This window comes from Ctenocephalides felis, unplaced genomic scaffold, assembly GCF_003426905.1.
Source record: "Ctenocephalides felis isolate EL2017-DRISC unplaced genomic scaffold, ASM342690v1 CF-g0.4_SCAFFOLD_01170, whole genome shotgun sequence".
NCBI lineage: Eukaryota > Metazoa > Arthropoda > Insecta > Siphonaptera > Pulicidae > Ctenocephalides > Ctenocephalides felis.
In genome coordinates, this window is record NW_020537324.1 from 71,383,574 (window position 1) to 71,406,926 (window position 23,353).

Consider the following 23,353-nt stretch of genomic DNA (forward strand, 5'->3'; position numbering starts at 1 on the left):
GACTACGACAAATGGACAATTGTATAAATAAAATCTACCACTTCAAGTGCCCGATGTAATTCCCTTCGTCTTCGACGTCCCATTTCTCTTTCTGGTCTATCTGATTCGTTTTACCTGCGAATCAATTGCGCGTTTAGATTAGAACGTTTTCGAAGAGGTCTTCTCGTAATCGATAAACCATATAATCCTCTCTCTCGCCTACTCATCCTCATTTTTCTCACTGATTCGATGACGAGGATGAGGATGGATGAGGCGGATTGAGGGCGTCCATTAAACTCCGCTCCGTTACTCACCGAATTATTTACCGCTTCCGAATTTACACTCGATGACATTCCCGTCAGCGACGAAATAAAGGAGCGGTTCTGAAAATGTTACATTTACTAGGTAATTGCGATTGACGAATATACACGTCATGGAGAAGTGGAAGAACTTTGTTTGGTGACGGATTTACTTGTCATTCATATAAAATAAAGTATATAGAAATAAAGAAGCGCGTTAGAAAATATTACATTAATCAGTACATGTTTTTGACGAATATACTCGTCATGAAGAAGTGACAAAATCCTGTATGTTGACGGCTATACTCATCATAGATATAAAACAAGTACAACTGGCTATTGAAAATGCAATTTAAAAAAAAAATTAAATATTTTCTGAAATGTCAAGGTGTTTAGACTTTTTTGTTATAATGATTTGAGGCCTATGACTATATAAAATATGTAGTTGTTGTGAGTAACATTTTGCACGTACTACCAGAAATGTGGAAATATTATATTAATCAATTTACTGGTTAAATATATTATGCAGATAAAAGTAGCAAATCAAAATCTTACTGTGAAATTTTATGAATATTATAAAATATTATAGGCCTATGAAATGTAGTTCAAGTATTAAATTTTTTGATTCATTTAGAAGTATATAGTTTAGATGTTTTTTGCTAATCACCGTTGACGTGAACTATTAAGTAAAATACAATTTCAAAACACAAATTAGTTACGTGTTATTTTTTTACATTGAATTCAAAATTTTGTTGAAGCACTCTTTTTTCTTTAGTTTCATAAACTAAATAAAATTTACAAAATTGGTAATACAATTTTTGTTAATTCACTTACATATTCTTATTCATATCTTCAAATAAATCGAAAAATTTAAATCTGGACACTCTTTTCTGGTTAGCTTAGCAAAAACTAGATAAAATTTACTAAAGTTCGCTAAAAACTGTTTTATATACTCCAATACTAAAATTTTGAATAAAACTAGTATGCTTCGCATTTTTATAATGTGCAAGTTTCCTATATATAAATTTGGGTCATTTTTTAACATTTTTTAAAAAACCTTTAAACTTTTTTTCCGGGCACTATTTTTATTTTAGCTTAGCAGAAACTAGATATAATTTACTAGAGTTCAATATAAACTGTTTCATACACTTTGATACAAAAATTTTGAATAAAATTAGTGTGCTTCGCATTTTTATATTGTACAAGTTTGCTATATATGAATATTTGACAATCTAACATTTTTTCAAAAAACCTTGAAAATTTTGTTTTGCACACTCTGTTTTCTTTCTAAAAGCTAGAACTAGATAAAATTTGCTACAGTTCAGTATAAACTGTGTTATATACATATTCCAATACATAAATTTTGAATAAAACTAGTTTTCCTGGCATTTTTATAATGTACAAGTTATCTACATATGAATTTGGGTCATTTTTCAACATTTCTTTAAAAAACTTAAAAACTTCCTTACGGATACTATTTGTTTTTAAGCTTAGGAGAAACTAGATAATATTCACTTCAGTTCAGTATAAACTATTTTATATACTCAAAAACAAAAATAAAATGAAACTAGTATGCCTCGCTTTTCAAGCTTTTCATAATATACAAGTTTTCTATATATGAAATTAGGACATTTTTTTCTTTATTGCTATACCTGCATTTTGCACTCTAAAAGTTGTGTCAAAACCTACATATGGTAGGGTCTACGCAACAAATGTAGGTTTTGAGACAACTTTTAAGGTGCAAAATACAAGTATTTGCAGACTTACAGCTGGGTATCTCGAATTTCGAGGTGAACTTACTATAATGACTGAACTATTGAACTAATTTGTTTCGCATTTCTGTAATACATGAATTCGGGACATTTTTAAACATTTCTCAAAAAACTTCAAATAAAGGTATGACGTGATATCTCAACCAATCACATCAATTTTTTTTGAACGATCACATTGATGGTCAATGACGACGAAGTATTCGCGGCGTAACGCAATACCGTCCGGATTTTGCTGAGTCCACTCCCTAAAGAAGTTTTACTTCAAAAACATCACATTCCTCCATCGATCTTTCACAAATCCAATAAAACTACAGTAAATATTTTCCATGTGACTGTTTCACCGTAAAGTTGACACAAAGAACGGGTTAACCCTCACAATTTGATGGATCTGTTTGTTCGACTGTGAGTTTCCACTTCGATGGAAATTCAAATCATATTCGAATGCCTTGTGTATCAAATTATATTTCATATCATCGCATATAAGTATATAAAATATGGTATTTGGAATAAGTATATACATATATATTATACATATAAGATATGCGAAACGCCTGTGCGAGCAAATACCGGAGATTTTCTACATATAAAAATGTCGTGTGGAGAAAAATAAATGTTTGGGGATGATGGTTGGGAAATATGTGAGATAAAAAATTGTTGCAATATATATGTAAAATGGAATATATTTGTATAATGGAACGTAAAAAAACTGAGAAGATGCTAATTATATTTTTACCTAACATTTCAAACCTATATGCCATATAATCAATTTTTTTCATTTATCACTAGATGCATCATTTGCCACTTCTTTCGCGTGGAGTTGCATTTTTAGATATTATAAAATAGGGGCGAATGTACTTTTTTTTAAAATAAAAGTATCTTAAGTTAAGCCCAATTACATTAGGTATTTTCCAGAAAAAATTGGTCAAAATCGGTCCAGTCTTTTCGGGTATTTCCTTAAGGGGGTATTCTAGTGTAGAGCGATGAATTTTAGGTCATTTTTAAAGTGTCGTAAAAGAAAGCAATGGATGTTTTTACTATCCATTTTTTACCACTTGTTTATTAATATTATTAAAATACAAAACAAAAATTAGAAAAAAAAGTTGAAAATTGTAAAAACTGGCTGCTGATGAAGTGGGTGGTCTCAAAAAATTGGCACCTCAGTATTGACATGATTTCAGCCCTCCTAGCCACCGCAAATGCAAAAATTAAAAAGATTATTAATCTACAATGATGTTGTAAACGCCTGAACTAGTTTTTTGAGTTTCTCGAATTTTTTAAAAATAGTGAAAATTGGAATTTGGGGATAATCCTAGTTCGGGCTATATATTATATATTATATTATATTTAATATATATTTATAGTAATTATCTAAATACATAAAAATCAATCATCAATAGTAAACGATACACCAGCTACTCGTCTAATAAAAACTTACTATATATATATTATAATTTTATATATCGATATAAAAAAATCAAGCGTGCCTTAATAGAGAAACAAATTTTCAGTTTTTTCAAAATAGAAAAAATAGTTTTAAATAAAACAATTGGAGGGCATCAAGATTCTCATCACTAAAATTTTCATCGCTCGAGAAAACACTAAAAGCGCTACTGGATTAAATCAAATTTGTCCAGGGGCGGCGGGGAATCGATTTATAGACACAAAACACAAAAAAATCGATAACTCCTAAACTGTTTGATGAATTTGAATGGTGTTTTTGGCAAAAGTGTTTAGAATTAAATTTTAAACAAATTATTCATACGCACCAATAGATAGGTCTATAAACAAGACTCTCTGAACATTTCAAGTGAATCGGTCGAGTAGAACTTGAGAAATCGTGTCAACAGTACTGAAAAAGTCTGTTCTGAGAAAAACGCATTTAAAGTTTTGCGTGAAGCCAAACCAATATGGAGACCGAGTCAGTAAAATGCCTATATCTCCAAAAATAATTCAAATTTTCAAAAACCTTCTCGTACACATATTCTTAGATAGTTAAACTTTGAAAATATGAAATAAAAAGAATCGATTTTTGTGAATTTTTACACTAGAATACCCTCTTAAACAAACCAACAGATTTATTCATTACAAACTTGTATTCATTACATTTTTAATTAGACAAATCATTTCTAGCTCTTTATAAAAAATGTCTGGTTTTTTTTAATGATGTTAAATAAGTCCAAAATTTTAATGTATTAAAAATATAAAAATATTATAAACCGACCTTTAATGTAAACCTATCTTTATTTTGAATTCGAATACAAATATTACGTAACAACACATTTCATTCAGTTTTTGTCCTTCAAGACTTACCAGTTATTTAGTTCGATCGAAGCTGTTAAGTGATATACATTTAATTTTTCTAAATATTTCATAAAATTTCATTTCGTTTTACACAAATAATATTATAAAATTAAGTATATTAATTTAAAATTAAACAGCTAATTATAAAAATAGAATCAGTGATTAAATCGTGGTAATGCATATTAAATGATAAAAAATAATTAATCCTATAAAAAGAGAATTAATCGCTGTAAGTTGACTTTATAGCAAATTAACTAGACTTTTTATTAAAATTGTAGATTCTTGATAACATACTTTGAACAATTTTCGAAAAAAAAAAATTAATTTAAGTCTTTTACGTATTTTTTTAAGCCAAAACAAATGAATTGGAAAGAATATTGCTGTGCTTTATAATACAATGCATTACGACAAATTAATTTGCAAGATCTTGAATATTTGTTAAAATAAATTTTAATACATTTTTTGCATTTTTGAACGAAACTAATTAAATTGGACAGACATGAGTCATTTGATTAAAAACATTTTTCATACGTTGTTTCAAAATTCAAAATTCATAGCAACTTAATTAAATAGGATATTTCACAATGACGCCATATTAATATTTAAAATTTATTTATTATGTAATATTTTTAATTGCAAAATTAGCTTTTCATAAATATTTATTACAATTTACTACAGTTACGCTACATTATTTTATTTATTTAATCAAATATTCATTTATTCATTTGCATATTGAATTTTTCATATTCGAAATTCCAATATCATGTTTACATCAACTATTTATTCATATTTTTTCGATATATGAATTTTCATACAGCGTAGTCATTAATAATAAATAAACTAAAGGGGAAATTTCATATTCATTTTATTGATTTCAATTTTTTTTTATTTACAGAGTCGGATTGGGCTGGTCGACATGCCACCGATTCGGGTGAGTTAAAAAAATTCATTTTGTATTATTATTTTTATAGTTTTACTCAAAATTAATACACAAATTTTATTAAAGAGTTATCTTAAGTTATATAAAAAATTATATTTTATATCGGTAAAGTGTAAATGCCATCGCAAAGTTTTCGAAATATTTTTAAAATAATAGATAAATCTTTCTAAAGCTTTTAATAAGTCACATTTTTTAATAATCATCAATTAGGAATGAAAATTTTCTTAGGGTAATATTTATGAGTTATGAGTTATTGCTTAAGATTTATGAACTATATAAGGGTAAGTTATTGTAATCGTCCAAAAATCGAAATTGAAAATTTTTGCATTTCTCGACGTTTCGAAGGTTTCTGAACATTTTGGCATACCTCAGAAAAAATGGATGTGTGTGTGTGAGTGTGTGTATGTATGTATGGACACACATTTCCAGTCACGTTTTCGGACGCACGGATCAACCGATTTGAATGGTTCAAAAAACATTCGATTCCTATTAATAGGGAGATGTGCTGATTAGTTTTTGGCAAAGGCAGGTCCAGCCGTTACGGAGATATGGAGCAAAAAGTGCAGAAAATAGAAATCGAGTTTTTGAGAGAACGGAGCATCCAATTTGAATGATCCAAAAAACATTCAGTTCGTAATGACGGGGAAAAGTGGTTATTAGTTTTTGGCAAAGGCAGGTCCGGCGATTTCGGAGATACAGAGCTGAATGTTAAAAAATTGGTAGTTTTTGAGAGAACTAAGCGTCGAATTTGAATGATTTAAAGAACTTTCTGCTTGTTTTAATAAAATAATTGCTTTCGGGAAAAAATTCAGTTTCTATTTTTTTTTTCAAAAAATTTTTTGTAATTTTGGATTAAAAATTCAAAAAATTACCCAGGCTAAGCACAGTCTTAGCGCCACTCTGGTATAAATGTTTATCCAAGTGCGTTTAGACTGTTTAAGTATTAGAACATTTTTCCAATTTCGTGAACATAAAATTAAATAAACTGCTTCGTGAACGTAAATAAACTGCTATTGAAAAAATGTGAAATTGCCGCCAAGCTAAGCACAGTATAAGTGAAAATGTCGCACAGAATTGTTTGCAAATGCGTTTAGATTGTGACTATACGGGAGCACTTTTTCAATTTTGTGTAAATTAGAGGCAACTTTGGCAATTTTTTTTAAATTGAATTCGAAATAAAATGACGATTGTTAATGTTCTGGATATAATTTGTTTCATGATTTACATTTGATTTTGATTGCTCAGATATAACAAGACAGCAAAAGTAATGAAAGTTACAGTATTTATAATAATATATTCGAAAACGTTTAAAATTTCTCGAATATTCGAATATTTCATTACGGTACGGGAGGTTTCAGCAATTTGCCTTAAGGCACGATGCCATACGCTCCACTAGTTTTTCATTATGAATATAATTTACACCTGCCCAATAGACGTCAAATAAATTTTATGAGTAATAAGTTTCTTCACATAATAATGTAAATACTTTGTCCTCCATCCATATTTTACAATGGTATCTTCACCATCTCTGCTACTTGTTCATATCTTATGCAAAAATGCAATTGCTGTTGCTATGCGATATTTCACCAAATCGTATTCAAACGTATTAATTCGGCAATTTTCGGCACAATTTTACCTTATTGCATTGAAAGGGACGAAATTTGAAGGTCATGTGTTAGTTTCGATTGAAATTTCGGAGGACACGGACGTTCTTGCGTCGCGCCGGTAGTCGTCCGATCGTCGGTAATCGTAAGTAATTGGGTTAAAAGTTAATTTATTAATACTTTGATATTTAATATTAGAATACTAATATGCTTTTACTATTAGTTATCGTATGCTTTTAGTGTTAATGATTTAGTTACAATCAAATTTATTATTGTACTGTGGTGTTTTTGTTCTTCGACGGCATGACCTTGGGAGAATTTGCGCGAACTCTTCACGTACTTCCATTGATTCCACGTGATTTTCTAAGGATCAGATTTGTTTGTGAATTTGTCGCGAGTAATAGCGGACAATTTTAAATAAAATTTTTAACCTATTTGTTATATAGTGCTTTGTTCAATAAAACAAGTGTTCAATAAAACGTGTGTGATGATTCCAGCAAATAAAAAGGTTAGTACATTATTTGTTACTGGTTCTGCTTGTTCATATCAAATACATGTTATCAACTTTCCGTAGGGCAAGTTATAGTAATCGCAAAAAAATCGAATATGAAAATTTTTATATATCTTCACGTTTCAAAACCTCCTGAACATTTTGGCATACCTTAGAAAAAATTGATGTGTGGGTGTGTGTGTGCGGATACAAAATTTGTCGACGATTTCGGGAACACAAATGAAGCGATTTGAATATTTCAAAAAACATTCGATTCGTATTTATGAGGAGACGTGCTGATTAGTTTTTGGCAAGGGCAGGTCTAGTCGTTCTGAAAATATGGAGCAAAAAGTGCCGAAAACGGTAACTCAGTTTTTAAGAGAACGGAGCGTCCGATTTGAATAAATCAAAAACTTGTATTAACAAGATGAAGAACTGATCAAATTTTCATAAAGGTAGGTCTGGCGGTTTCGGAGATCTAGTAAAAAAAGTGAAAAAAATGCCGTTTGGCGGTCCAAAATTGTCGTTAGACATATGCACATCAAATTATCAGATATTTTAAAGAGATTTTAACAATAAGTATAAATTTTGTTTACATTCCTAGGGTTCCGTACCAATGTTTAACAGTTAGACGTGGACACAGCGCCTAAGCGCTTCGATATTTCGTCTCTATGCAGTTAAAGCAGTACCATTGCTTTAAAAAAGAGTTCAGAATTTCCAAAATATTTCAATATAAATTTTCCTTCAAAAAGTCTTTTTTTTTTTAAAACGAAGTAAATCTTTGTCAAAAATTTATAGTTTCTCAAAAATCTAATTTTTTCAGAGTAATTGTTTTTCAAAAACGTTAATCTTTTTGAAAAAAATAATTTTTGGTACGGGAAGTTTGAGCAATTGGCCTTAAGGCACGATGCCATGCGCCCCACTAGTTTTAAATCAAATATTTCAAAATTTTCTGAGAAAACTTATCGATTTTAGTATTTGTTATCATTATAGATATATCGAAAAATAACATATTAAAGTTTAAACATTTTACTAAGAATATAAGTAATTTTAATAAGTTATTCCAACCTTGTTCTTTTAAATCATCAATTAGTTTTTAGATGTCTGGGTATTTTTTTATATAAATATATACAATGCAAAATTTTCTGAGAAAACTTATAAATTTTAGTTTTTGTTATCGTTGTAGACATATTGAAAAATAAAATATCAAAGCTTAAACATTTTACTAAGAACTTAACTAATTTTAATAAATTTTCCTAACTATCCGCCTTAAAATTATCTTTTTTTTCAAACTTCTGGGTACTTTTCTCATATAAATGTACATATTCTAAAATTTTCCAAAAAAACTTATCAATTTCAGTATTTGTTATGAAACTTTGATTATAGTCAAAATAACTTTTTCGCATTTTTATCATTTACGTCAATTTAATCCAGGATTTGAGAAAACATCTTGTCTTATATTCTGTGATTTATTATTCCTCAAAATGTTAAGTTTAATGGAAATTATACTTCTAAAATTTAACGAAATATTTTTATTCTAAAGTTTGTCATTAATTTTGATATTCCTATTGACTTACATATATTTTTCTCTGGATTTTTAAATATTTAATTTTTCGTTAGATATCAAATCGATTATATCCCTCCTAACATATGACTTTTATCCGTGATTTTGATCATATTATTTACCTGAATCTGCTTTTTCCATCTGCTGGATAGTAGGAAAAAAGTTATTTGAATCATAAATTGTCTTTATCGGCGAACCGATGTGCTTTAATGCTCCTGTGCCAAATAAGATTCTGTAATAGGATAGTTGGTGTAAATTATGTAAAAAATATAAAAAAAACCTTTGTTGTTTTTATCCCATCTGTATATTAATCTGACTTAATAAAGATCCTAGTTGTTAATACTTAATAAAATTTTATACATTGAAAAAAAGTTTGAAATATTGTATAGAGCACTGCATAAAGTTGTAAAATATTCTAATGAGTCAATTCTTTATAACGAACAATTTGATAAAACAATTTGCAATTAGTGTAGTACTAATACTTTTTACGTTTGAATTTTTTGGGTGCTCGTCTCATAGAAATGTGAATATTTAGACATTTTCTGAGAAAACTTATTAATTGTAGTATCTGTTATTCTTGTAGATATATTGAAATATAATATATCAAAGTTTAAACATTTTACTAAGATTGAAAGTAATTTTCATGAATTTTTCTAACCCTGTTCCTTCAATTTATCAATTGTTTGGTTGTTCAACTACTGGGTACATTTCTCATATAATTGTATATATTTTAAAATTTTCCGAGAAAACTCATCAATTTTAATATTTTTTATTATTGTAGACATATTGAGTAATAACATATTACAGTTTAAACATTTTACTAAAAACGTAACTAATTTTAATAAATTTTTCTGACCTTGTGCTTCGAAATTATCAATTTTTCAAACTTCTGGGTACTTTTCTCATATAAATGTAGATATTTCGAAATTTTCTGAGAAAACTTTTAGATTTTAGTATTTGTTGTCGTTGTCGACATACTAAAGAATAGCATATTGAAGTTTAGACATTTTACTGTAAACATAAGCAATTTTAATAAATTTTTTCAATCTTGTGCCTTAAAATCAATTTTTTTTAACTTCTGGCTAGTTTTCTCATATAAATGTATTTATTTTCAAATTTTCTTGAGAAAACTTATAGATTTTAGTATTTGTTAGCGTTGTCGACGTACTAAAGAACACCACATTGAAGTTTATATTTTATTGCAAACATATGTAATTTTAATAAATTATTCTAACCTCGTGTCTCGAATTAATCAATTTTTTTCAACATCTGAGTACTTTTCTTATATAAATGTATGTATCTCGAAATTTTTTAAGAAAACTTAATAAAGAATAATCTATAAAATTTTAAACATTTTTCAGTAAATACCAGTAATTTAATAATTTTTCATAACCTTATGCCTCGAATTTATCTTTTTTCAACTTTTTGGTACTTTTCCCTATAAATGTATATACTTCGAAATTATCTGAGAAAACTTATCGATTTTAGTGCTTGTTATCAATAATGCAGAACATAATGTATTGAAAAGTTTCAGTATTTTAGTAAAAACCTAATTTTTTCCAACAGGAATTTTTGGATTAAAAAAAAAACGCCCAAAAGTATTTTATTGAAAATTGTGTTTCTGATTTACCAAATATTTTTTAAATTATCTGTATTTATATTTAGCTTAATATGATATTTATGTTAGGAAACAAAAAAAAATACCACTAGCCTCTGTTCTAAGGAACATTATATGACTTTGCTTTTTGAACTTTTATTAGTATAGGGAGAATTGAAATAATCTCTTCAGAAATATATATATTCAACTTCTGCTTTTTTATTAGTATAATAAAATATTCTTGTGTTTATTAAATATTGAAGCTCAAATATTTTAATATGGATAATTCACATTGTAATAGCATTATATAATCTATGTCGCGTTTTATGATTATAAATTTAAAACCACTGTTATGAATCATATAATCATTTTAATTAAACATTACTCATTTTATAAAACGTACTATATATCATTGCTATTAAGCACACAGCTTTTTGATAGTTTAATACTAGCAGCTAATACGGCTATAGACCCGTAACATAGCATTACTATAACATTTTAACTTTATCGGAAAATTAGTCCTTTAATCCACCAACTGTTTTTAAATAACTGAACTGGTGATCAACCTTTTCCAAGGTCCATTGGGTCAAACTTCATAAAAAATCAAATCTACTTTTCAAATATCCTTTATCAACTTCTCCATAACAATTACTAACCTTCATTAACATTTGTCACGTTGCCACCAAATTTGATTAATAACATCATTGCCGAGTTGGCGGTGATATAGATTGTTAATATGCGGGATTGTTATCAGAATCCGAATCCGATTCGGGACAGAGTGAAATTGCAATATCGCATAGATAGAACGGTTTATTCTGTTCTATGGATATATTATATTATACCTACTCCTACTGCCAGCATAGAATAAAGAGCAGGATTTGCGGAAGTGCCAAAATTTGCAGACACGAGCGAGCAAATGGTGAACATTCGCAAATTATAATCAACGCGATTGTGTGGCTGCGAGCAAACAGGCGCTTATATACCACCGCCTCGTGGATATTCGAATTAGTGGGAGAGTCGGTGGAAACAGAGTAAAATTAAGCCGAAGGTTGCATTTTGCCTCATTATCAGGAAAAGTTGCTTGCAATAAAAAAGTTGCGTGTCTTGAGGCAAATTACTGGTACTTTCCGTACCGAAAGCTAAATTATTAAAAAAATCTTTGCAAAACTTTGAAAAAATTAGGTTTTTGAGAAATATTGCAATTTTTGAAAAAAATTGACTATTTTGAAAAATTTGATTTTTTTACATTTGCAAAACTTTGTAAAAATTAGATCTTTAAGAAATTTTGCAATTTTTAAAAAAAATTGACTATTTTGAAAAATTTGATTTTTTTACTTTTGTTTTTTTTTTGTTTTGTATTTTGATTCTTTTTTGAAAACATTTAACATTTTTTAAAGCAATCGTGCTACATAGTTTATTTAGAGATATATCAAAGCGCGTAGGCGTCTAACGTGTAAACATTGGTACGGAACCCATATAAATGTACACAAAATCTGTACTTATTATTATAATTTTTATAAAATATTTGATAATACGATGTACATATGTCTAATGTTCATTTTTGAACGCCAAGTGGCATCATTTTTTACTTTTTTTTATTGGATCTCTTTAGACGATGGACCTGCCTTTTCAAAAATTTGACTAGTTTTTCATTTCATCAATACAAGTAAAATATTTTTTGAATTATCTAAATTGGACGCTCCGTTATCTTAAAAACTGAGTTACCATTTTTGGCACTTTTTGCCCCGTATCTTCAAAATGGCTTAACCTGCCTATGCCAAAAACTAACCAGTATGTCTCCTTATCAATACAAATCGAATGTTTTTTGAGTTATCTAAATCTGTTGCCGAAATCATCGACAAATTTTTTTTTACGCAAACACACACATACATCAATTTTTAAAGATATGCAAATATGTTCAGAAACTTTTGAAACTTAAAGATATATAAACATTTTCATTTTAGATTTTTTTGCGATTACTATAACTTACAAGTTTAAAATTGAATATTTTGGAACAAAAATTCGCATTTTTTTTCACTATTATTTGCAATTTAATAAAATTTAATAATTTTCAATTACTCTGTAATATTTAAATTTTTTGTAGAAAATCTATTTAAGTGGTAAAAAATTGCCATACTTCACACATTTTTCAATGCACATACTTATCCCAATATTCATGTCGAAAAACAAATCAGAATGACTTCAAAGTTTCAAAAAATTTTAATTAAACAAATCTGATAAATTCGGAAGATTTGAAATGCACCGTTTTTTTTATATTCCTTGCAATTTTTTTATTCTCTTTCATTTAAAACTGCCCAGATAAGGACATTTAATAAATTTGGAGAATTACTTAATGAACATTTCTCTGATCATTTTGGCTTAGAAAAAATTGATGTATGTGTTTGTGTGTGTGCGTGTTCTATATGTCCGGATACAATTTTTTGTCGACGTTTACTGGAACACGGATCAACCGATTTGAATATTCGAACATTCGATTCCTTTTGATGGTGCTGATCAGATTTTGGCAAAGACAGATCCAGCCGTTTTGGTGACACGAATCGAAATGTGCAAATAACAACAGTTTTCAAAAGAACAGAGCATCCGATTAGGATAATTAGAAAATTACTTTACTTAAACATATGCTAATCGAATTATTAGATTGTTATAGATGTTAGTAATATTCATAACATTGAAGCATTCGAATTTTTGTTTCTTTATAAGTTGCCACATTTTTTCATAATATTCAAAAATTATCAAAAAAATCATATTTTAAAAAGTATCATAATTTTAAAAAAATCTTTCTTTAATTCTGAGGACATTTCAAAAATTTTGTGAATCATTCGGATTTAAAATTTTCAAAAATATACATTTTTTTCCAAGCAATCTAAAGCTGCGTTATGTATTTGAAATAAATAATTTCAACCACTGATGGTTTCAATTTGAAATTTTTGTTAAACCCCTAATTTTCTGCCAAAAATGCACTATTAACTCGTGTCGCCCATAGAAATGCAATAACTTAAAAAGTGAACTAAACTTTTATATATAATTTTTGTGGTATTGTAGTATAATGAAATAGACGAATGATATGTATATATGAAATAAGAAAATTGTTTCATAATCTCTCATACCAGATACTCCTGTCTGACTGAGATTTGAAAATAATATATAAATATATAAATAAATAAAAATTGAGAAAAACTTTTGTCAAATTTTATTTGTTACTACAAAAGTGGGCATTAGCTCCTGTTCTAATAATAAGTCTCATACATCCTCCCAGTATGATTTGGTTGGCACAAGAACCCATTTTTGCCTTGCTGCTAAAGCCAGCAGAAATTGATATCGAGAGAAAACGAAAATGTTTTTCCGGGTTGGAAAAAATTTATGGTGAAAAACGTGTACGCGCGTCTCAGGCAGAAAGTGAACCGTAAACCGTAAACCGTAAAACGATTTTCCTGTTTATGAAAATACGATTTCAGATAATGTACGTAAGTCTTCTGGAGATTTTAGATATTTTGCGAGAATAAATTATACTTATATCAAATACGAGTTAGAAACCAACCGAGAAAAATCATCAAACGACTAATATTGTAGTAAAAATATTTCAGAGCGGGGTTTAAAGATACGCAGATAAAAAAGTTTACCTTAATTATTCTGAACACAAACTTGAGATTTTTATGGTTTTTAATAAATTTTTAAATTAGAAAAAAAATGATATGAAATATTTTAAATAAAAACATTTTGTACCAATTTTGATTACATTGAGAAAAAACTATTTTTAGTAACAATATTTTAAAGTATGTTATTCCCAGAATTTCCAATTTCAATTGGTTTCTTTAATCATTATTGGTACAAATTATTAATAAATTAGTAAAGTAATGAAAATTATATTGCCACATGCATACTGAAGCTCATAAAAATACATTTCTTTATATACTTATATTTGATTTGGGAGGGTGCTCTCAACTATCCAGTTTCATATATTTTAGAATAAATTTCCCGTATTTAACGTTTTATCCTCCCACTTGAGAATATCGATCCCAAATTGAGCTTTATTTGTTCAGCTGAGTGATTACTTTCGTCCAAAAGCTCTTCGGCATTCAAATGCTTTTTTATTCAAAGTATTTTCAATCGCTTCAGATTTATTCTGCGTAATTTTGTTGCAGACATTGAATTAAAGATGGAAGACATCAAAAGATCAGAAACTGTGTGAAAATAATTGTGATTTCAGAAAATTGAAAAAAAACATTTAATAATAATACTAAATTTGTAAAAACGTTTTCAACATTTGGTGTTTCTTCGTTAGTTTTAGCCAACGAACTTCTATCCCCTTTCTATTATCTCTTCGTAAACTATTTAAAATTTATCTATACAAAAAATCTTAAAACTTTTCCAGCTTTTCCAGCTTTTTTCTTCAAAGTGATATATAGTTCGTGCAGAAGTCTGTTAATCTCTCGTTTTTATACAGCCTCAATTCTCGGCCTGGAAAGCCCACGGTTGACCGCGAATACATTCGACTTTTTTGCCCGGACTTTTTTCCGGGAGGGTGCAAAATAAATATACACTGCTGTGCGAGGTTTATTTTTCCGGCGTGCGTTGCAAAAAATACATCCTTGATGTATTTTTTATTTTGTGTAATGGATTTTAAACAATGCGGGTATTAGGATAGATTTTTGGTTTATTTGAAAATATCTGGTGTTATTAACAACCGGTAAATTGTGATTGACGAATATACTCATCATGGAAAAGAGGCAGTGAGAGTATATTTGTCATGCTTATAAAACAGTGATCAGTTGCTATTTAAGTTAAATTCATAGAAATAAAAAACATTCTGAAGTGCCAAGTTGTTTAGTATATTTTGAAGCTATAAAATAAGTAGCTATAAGTGGCATTTTACCTTAAGGCAAGTGCACGAACGTTCCGAAATATGGAAATAATATACTTAACTAATGAGAATTAAGGGGCACAACTAGTGTGAAAGTTTCAAAAAATCGAATTTAAAATTTTTCCATATTTCGATAGGTTATACCTTTAAAAATAACATACCAAAATTTTAAATCGATATGTTAAATAGTTTTTGAGTTACAGACATTTAAAGAGTATATATATAGTATATAGTATAAGTTATACTATATAGTATAAGTTATACTATACTGTATAACGATCATTTAATCTTAAACGCGTTTTTCTCGAAACAGCATTTTCCGAATTTGTTGCAGCGATTACTCAAGAACAAATGATCCGATCACTATCAAATTTTTTTTAACTTGTTTTATATATAGTTCTTCGTAAAATGAACCACCGACTTTTTGATCGGATCGAAAATAGAATTTTGGCAGTCCAAAAACGATCAAAATTTTGGGTAAAATTCGACTTTTTTTAAAAAAAAAACGCCGTCATTTTGTCAATTTTTGATTTTTTTTTTGTCGTAGTTCATTTTACAGATAATATTATCTAGTTTAACGAGATTTTATTTTCAAATTTTATCCACGTAGAAGGCCGGAATCACTGCAGCAGTGAAGGGCCTTTTTTTGTCGCGCCGTTGGAGATCGACGATAACTTAAAAAATATTTATTTTTTTTCTTCAAAAATTTTACTATGTATTCTTAAAACATGTATCAATCTATTCCTAAAATTTTGAAATGATTGATAAAGTAGTTTTTTTAATATAAATTCCCAAAACATCACCTTTCTTTTAGGCGGTTACACTAGTTGTGCCCCTTAAGTTAAATTCATAGGAAACTAGTGGGGCGCATGGCATCGTGCCTTAAGGCAAATTGCTGGAACTTCCCGTACCAAAAATTTTTTTTTTTTTTAAAAGATTAACATTTTTGAAAAAAATTTACTCTGAAAAAAATAGATTTTTGAGGAACTATATAAATTTTTGACAAAAACTTACTTTTTGTTGAAAAATTTATTTTGAAATATTTTGGAAATTCTGAACTTTTTTTCAAAGCAATCGTACTGCTTTAAATGCATAGAGACTAAATATCAAAGCGCGTAAGCGCCGCGTCGTCGTCTAACGGATAAACACTGGTACGAAACCCATAGAAATGTTAACCCATCTTATACTTATTGTTAAAATAAAATCTCTATAAAATATCTGATAATTTGATATGCATATGTCTAATGATTATTGTTGACCGTCAAATGGTATTTTTTTTAGTTTTTTTCACTAGATCTCCGAAACCGCTAGACCTATCTTTATGAAAATTTGATAAGTGTTCATCTTGTTCACACAAGTGAAATGTTTTTTGAATTATTCAAATCGGACGCTCCGTTCTCTTAAAAACTGAGTTACCGTTTTTGGCACTTTTTGCCCCATATCTTTGGAACAGATAGACCTGCCTTTGACAAAAACTAAACAGCACGTCTCCTTATCAATACGAATCGAATGTTTTTTGAATTATTCAAATTGCTTGCTCATCCGTGTTCCCGAAATCGTCGATGAAAAAATTTGTATCCGAACACACATACATTCACGCACACACGCACACACATACACACACACATACATCAATTTTCTCTAAGGTATGCCAACATATTCAGAAACCTTTGAAATGTAAAGATATATAAAAATTTTCATTTTGGATTTTTTTGCGATTACTATAACTTACCCTATGGAAAGTTAATTATAAATATATCAATTTATCATCTCCAGAACATTAACAATCGTCATTTCATTTCAAATTCAATTTCAAAAAAAAAAAAAAATTGTTGCCAAATTCATACAAAACTGAAAAAGTGCTCCGCATAGTCACAGTCTAAACGCATTTGCAAATAATTCTGTGCGACATTTTCACTTATACTGTGCTTAGCTTGGCGGCATTTTTACATTTTTCAATAGTTTCTCACAAAATTGGAAAATTGCTCCATTACATAAACAGTCTAAACGCACTTGCGTAAACATTTGTACCAGAGTGGCGCTTAGACTGTGCTTAGCCTGGGTGATTTTTTGAATTTTTAATCCAAAATCACAAAAAAATTTTTTTGAAAAAAAAATTAGAAACAAAAAATTTTTTTTTCCAAAATCAATTATTTTGTTGAAACAAGCAGAAAGTTCTTTGAATCATTTAAATCGGACGCTTAGTTCTCTCAAAAACTGCCATTTTTTTAACATTTAGCTCTGTATCTCCAAACCTACCTTTGCCAAAAACTAATCAGCATATCTCCCTATCAATAGGAATCGAATGTTTTTTAAACCATTCAAATCGGTTGATACGTTCTCTCAAAAACTCGCTTTCTATTTTCTGCACTCTTTGCTCCATATCTCCGTAACGGCTGGACCTGCCTTTGCCAAAAACTAATCAGCACATCTCCCTATCAATAGGAATCGAATGTTTTTTAAACCATTCAAATCGGTTGATCCGTGCGCCCGAAAACGTGGACGAAAAAACGCGGACATACAAAACACACACACACACACACACATCCATTTTTTCTGAGGTATGCCAAAATGTTCAGAAACCTTCAAAACGTCGAGAAATGTAAAAATTTTCGATTTCGATTTTTGGACGATTACAATAACTTATCCTACGGGAAGTTAAAAAAACATTCTGAAGTGCCAGATATATTGTTCAGTATAATTTGAGGCTATAAAATAAGTAGCTATAAGTGGCATTTTACTTTAAGGCAAGAGCACGAACTTTTCGAATTATGGGAATAATATACTTGACTAATGGGAGTTAAGGAACATTTTCTACTATTCATTTTGAAAATAGTTTTTGCTATTCATGATATCGATTCGGACAACACAAAACTAGGCGCATTTTGTTTCTTAAAATCTACTATCACACAAAATATTTTATCTCAACTTTAAAATTCCGCTGACCGCATATTATATAATACTTTCAAGTTTTCCTTGCCCGGAAAAGGGTGAGAAAGAGCAAAATAAACGAGCACATTGTTCGCTGTCCACATGCGCCGTACAAAATATATCGGATCGTTGACCCGGCAAATATTCCGGAGGCGCGAAAATATTTTCGCCCGGAATATAAAACAGCCCGTTTGCGTTTTGCGTGGGTCGGAGGACAGGAGGGCTACTACTACTAAGGGGGATGTTCAAAACACTTTTTTGATTGAGGCAGGACTACATGTTTTTTATTAGAAGTTGCATAATTGAATTATACGCAAAACTTTTTTTTATTTATGCAAAATTGTATATTGCTTGGACCCAACTCTCGTATAGAATAATAATGTTATGTTACGGATCTACATTCGCATGAGTTGGTAGTGAAGAACTGTCCAAAAGCTATGTTTTTGCTGTGTGATCAGGCGTTGTACACAAAAAACATGTTCAACAAATATTCCGTTATATGTACATGACGAGTATATTCGCCACAATCCGCATAAGTTGTTTGGTTAAGATACAATATGCTGAGGAAACACTACTATTGTAATCTAAAATACTTCAATAACTAGTAACAATGATCGAGAAGTTGATTTATGATTCTTGACCAAACAGCATCAATTCAATAAGAAAATGCGACTTATATTATTACAATAAAAGTAAAAGTAAAGTCGTGTTTTTGAATATTTTTTATTAATTTTTTGTAGCGTAATTTAAAACAAAATTGAAAATTTGTGTCTATTATCTTTACTTACGTATATAGTACTAATATTTTAGACATTTTCAAGTATGGAACAACCGATTTAAATGTGTTTCAATATTTTCAATAAATTTCAAAATTTTCAAAAAAGTTCAAACAAATTCAAAATTTTCAAAACAAATCGACATATATCAAAATTTTCATAAAAAGCTCATACGATTTCAAAAATTTTAACATTATCAAATAATTTGAAAAAATTATAAAAACAATTAAAATTCTAAAAAAAAACAATTTTCAAAAAAAAATCTTAAAAGTAGATTTTTTTAAAATTACAGGATTAGTAGAATAATCAATTTTTTTCAAAAATTTTAAAATCTTAAAGGATTTTACTTATAGTACGGGAAGTTCTAGCAATTTGCCTCAAAGCACGATGCCACGCACCAATTGCTATCTAAATAATTTGTTGAAAAGGGCTTTGTTGCTCGATTTGAATTTGTGGGTTTTCATAACATCCTGTATGTACAAATGATGTTGTAATCAAGACAAACACTTACAATAATTAACTTCCCATAGGGTAAGTATAGTAATCGGAAAAAAATCGAAAATGATTTTTTTTTATTTCTTTATGTTTCAAAGGTTTTCGAACATTTTGGCATACCTTAGAAAAAATTGATGTATTCGTGTGTGTGTGCGGATACAAATTTTTGTTGACAATTTCGGGAACACCGATCAACCGATTTGAATAATTAAAAAAAAACGCTTGATTCATGTTGATTGGGAAACGTGCTGATTAGTTTTTGCGAAGGCAGGTCTAGCCGTTGCGAAGATACGGGGAAAAAAATGCCAAAAACGGTAACTCAGTTTTTAAGAGATTGAAGCGTCCGATTTTAATAATTCAAAAAACATTTCACTTTTATTGACAACTGATTAAATTTTTGGGAAGGCAGTTCTAGCGGTTATGGATCATTGGACATACGTATATAAAATTATCAAATATTTTATGGAGATTTTAATAATGTGTACACATTTTGTGTAAATTTTTTTGGGTTCCGTACCAAGATTTTTAATCACGGTACGGAAAGTTCCAGCAAATTGACTTAAGGCACGATGCCATGCACCCTACTAGTTCAATTATCGATTATAATCAGACATCATCACTCCACAGAACGATCACTGATACCAAAACCAATGACCTTTCCCAGTTGCATCGAATTAGAGTAAACATAACCAAAGACAAAAGAAGTAAAACAAAAACACCCATAACACTTAAACTTGCGCGACAATATGTTCCTCCTAAATATCTCGCATTCTTTTCCTATCCCAATTCGTTGTCCTCTTTGTTTTTTTTCGCGTTGTTTTCCCTCGTCGTGGGCGTCAACCGTGATCGATCCGTAGGGCGCGGTTGCGCTGCATACGACGACGACGACGACCCGACCGGCGGACGACCGCACGGAACGCAAAGCGAATGCCTTCTGGCTTACACACCACCGCCGAGATAATGGAAGAACAGACGAACAGGCGAACATTAGGCAGACAGAAAGATAGATACACGGGGATTATGGACACTTGGCAACAAGCCGACAGTAAATTGAAGTATGGCGCGGATCAGGGCTGCACTGGAATGAAGTTGTGTCCCAGTGCGGCACCGTACTTGGCCCCTATGCGATATGTAACGCTTGCCGGATAAGGTCTGTGTTAGGCAAACTGTTCCGGGCCCTAATCGAAAATATGAAAATGGCCCCTATAAAAATATCGAACTTGGCCCTTAACTTAAAATAAGCATATGGCCTGAAATAATAGGTGATATGGCCCTGAAAAATATATTTTGATATGGCCCTGAAAAATAATTTGATGCGGCCCTGAAAATAATATGTGATATGGTCCTGAAAAATTATATTTGATATGCCCTGAAAAATATATTTGATGTGGCCTTGAAAATAATAATTGGCATGGCCCATAAAAAAATGCATATGCTAAATTTTTTTTATTAATTCTTTGATAACAATATTTTAATATATAATAACAATAAATAACAAATGTAATTCAGGTTTATTGTGCGCCTATGATCTCTCCCATTCTCCCAATCACGGGAAAATTTATAACCTTCCGAGGGCTTGGTTAAATGCTTGCTCTTAATAGGGCTCAACTGCGGATTTTTTAATGATTCAGTTGTCTTTATACCTGTAACAAAATGTATAGCCTAATAATAAAAAATCATCTATGTGTACTGTGTGAATAATACCTACCATATAAACACTTCACAAGTTCCTTTCTTTAAGACATTAAACACTAAAAAATAAAATAAATTATTCGATAATAATAAAAATTCCGACAACTGCTGATCGACGTTATTCTGATTTACAAAACGCCCTTTATTCAAGCAGTATGTTTTTTAGAAACATCTTGCCTCTGTTATGGTTCTGCATTGTCCGTAGAAAACGCATATTCCTTTTTGTTGCAATATTTTTAACTTTTCCAAGGCAATTTAATATGTATCTGAAATTACAACTCAAATCAAAGAATATGTTTATATATATATATATATATATATATGTGGTGTGTGTGTTTGTGTGTATATAACAAAAAATAACAATACGTAGTTGATCAATAATACTTACTCGCGTAATGTCGTACATCCACCTCATGAAGACTCCAATTATCCGATGCTGGTGCCGCCCGACGCTTCACCAAATCTTGAAGAAGAAGTAAATTTCTCCCGATAGCTCATAATTTTTAAAAATGGGCATTCGAATTTATCTTATCCTTCATTATATATCAACCAATCCACCGGCACTACATCGATACTCTATTTCACTTGTATCATTGGGAAATAAAAACAACACAATACACTACTTTTCCACTGATTATTAAACGATAATTACACGACGTTCTTTTAAAACAAATATAAAATATATCGTAATAATATTTCGTAATTTTCGCACTTCCTATTAAAACACATAACGACCGCTTAGCTTGGCATTCAGTAATGAACTAAAAAACTAACAATGGTCCTCTTTGATAGAAGATGAAGTTCTTACATACATGTATTGGTGCCTCGATCGTATTCCATATTATCAATCAATGGTTTATATAATATCATATGCAACGGCGCGATGATGATCTCTTTCTCTGCATTCAATATATACTTAAAATAAATTTTTATGGGTCGTCGAATAAAAAAATTAATGTTCTATTAATTTTTTTACGTAGAACTTCAATATTAGATCTATTTGAACTAATATCAGTATTTCTGTCCACATAAAAAAATTGTTCGAAATAATATTTGACAAAATGTTTGTTGCCTATTCGTATTATATGAGCAATCATAAATGTATATTGTTCACAATCTGCTGTACGCCGGCATCTATAAAGTTAACGTGTGACATAGCGCCGATCTTTCTTACTCTTGCCCACTCTATTTCATTCGATGTTAATGTTTAGCAGTATTTAGAATATGTTAAAATGAAATGTAAAACTTTTGATATTTATTATTGAAGTAAAATTATGTAAATTTATTTCAGTTTTTCTACTTGTCCTATGTCAAGGTCCTATGCTTTAGATAGACCAAGTACGCATAAGAAAAAGGTCATCGATCCTGTTTCTGATTGTTACACTTTCGATACTCGATATGAGTTAATATTCATGTATAGTCTAGACCAGTGATTCCCAAAGTGGGCGCCAGCGCCCCCTTGGGGGCGCTGCGGCCATTCTGGGGGGCGGTGATGGGCTTTGGTGTATTTAGGGGGCGATGCTTTGTTGTAAGGGGCGTTCAAGGCACAAAACTAAAAAAATATAATATTAATATTATATATAAATAAATGATTAAAATTAACACTGAATTATATAAAGATAATATTTTAGTTAAAGTTATTCAAACATATCTGCATAAGTAGGTGTATTAGTAAATACATCCGTTTTAAAACTGCGCACCGCCAATTCTTGTTTCGCAAAAGGTTAATGAAAAGAATGGTTCATACGTTTTTTCGTGTGTCGATAATTTGTATAACTTTTCAAAAGCGTAACTTTACCAAATTTTGTAAGAGATTCTTTAAGAGATTTTTTGTAAGAGATTCTGTAAGATTGGCGGATATATGATCATTATTTGTCGTGCTATTAATTATATTTCTCTGATATCTACCGTAACTGTCCACTTGAATGCCGCGTTTTGTAAATAGATTTATCGGGGCCTAGTATAATTCTTTCGTTACCTAAAATTTCACGCGAACAAATTTACCGTAGGTACGATCGCACTCCCCGTCAT

General features: G+C 29.8%; 1 protein-coding gene across 5 annotated transcripts in view; it reads left to right on the forward strand.

Moving 5' to 3' along the window:
- LOC113366302 (coiled-coil domain-containing protein AGAP005037) overlaps positions 1-23,353 on the forward strand; it is a 399,838-nt gene that overhangs the window by 28,790 nt on the left and 347,695 nt on the right. For 4 of the 5 annotated variants that reach the window (XM_026607886.1, XM_026607887.1, XM_026607890.1 and 1 more), the window contains exon 2: positions 5,247-5,282. The exons of the other annotated variant lie outside the window; for it this stretch is intronic. In XM_026607886.1, the coding sequence (XP_026463671.1) occupies positions 5,247-5,282 (36 nt within the window). The remainder of the gene's footprint in view (positions 1-5,246; positions 5,283-23,353) is intronic. 5 annotated transcript variants of the gene reach the window in all.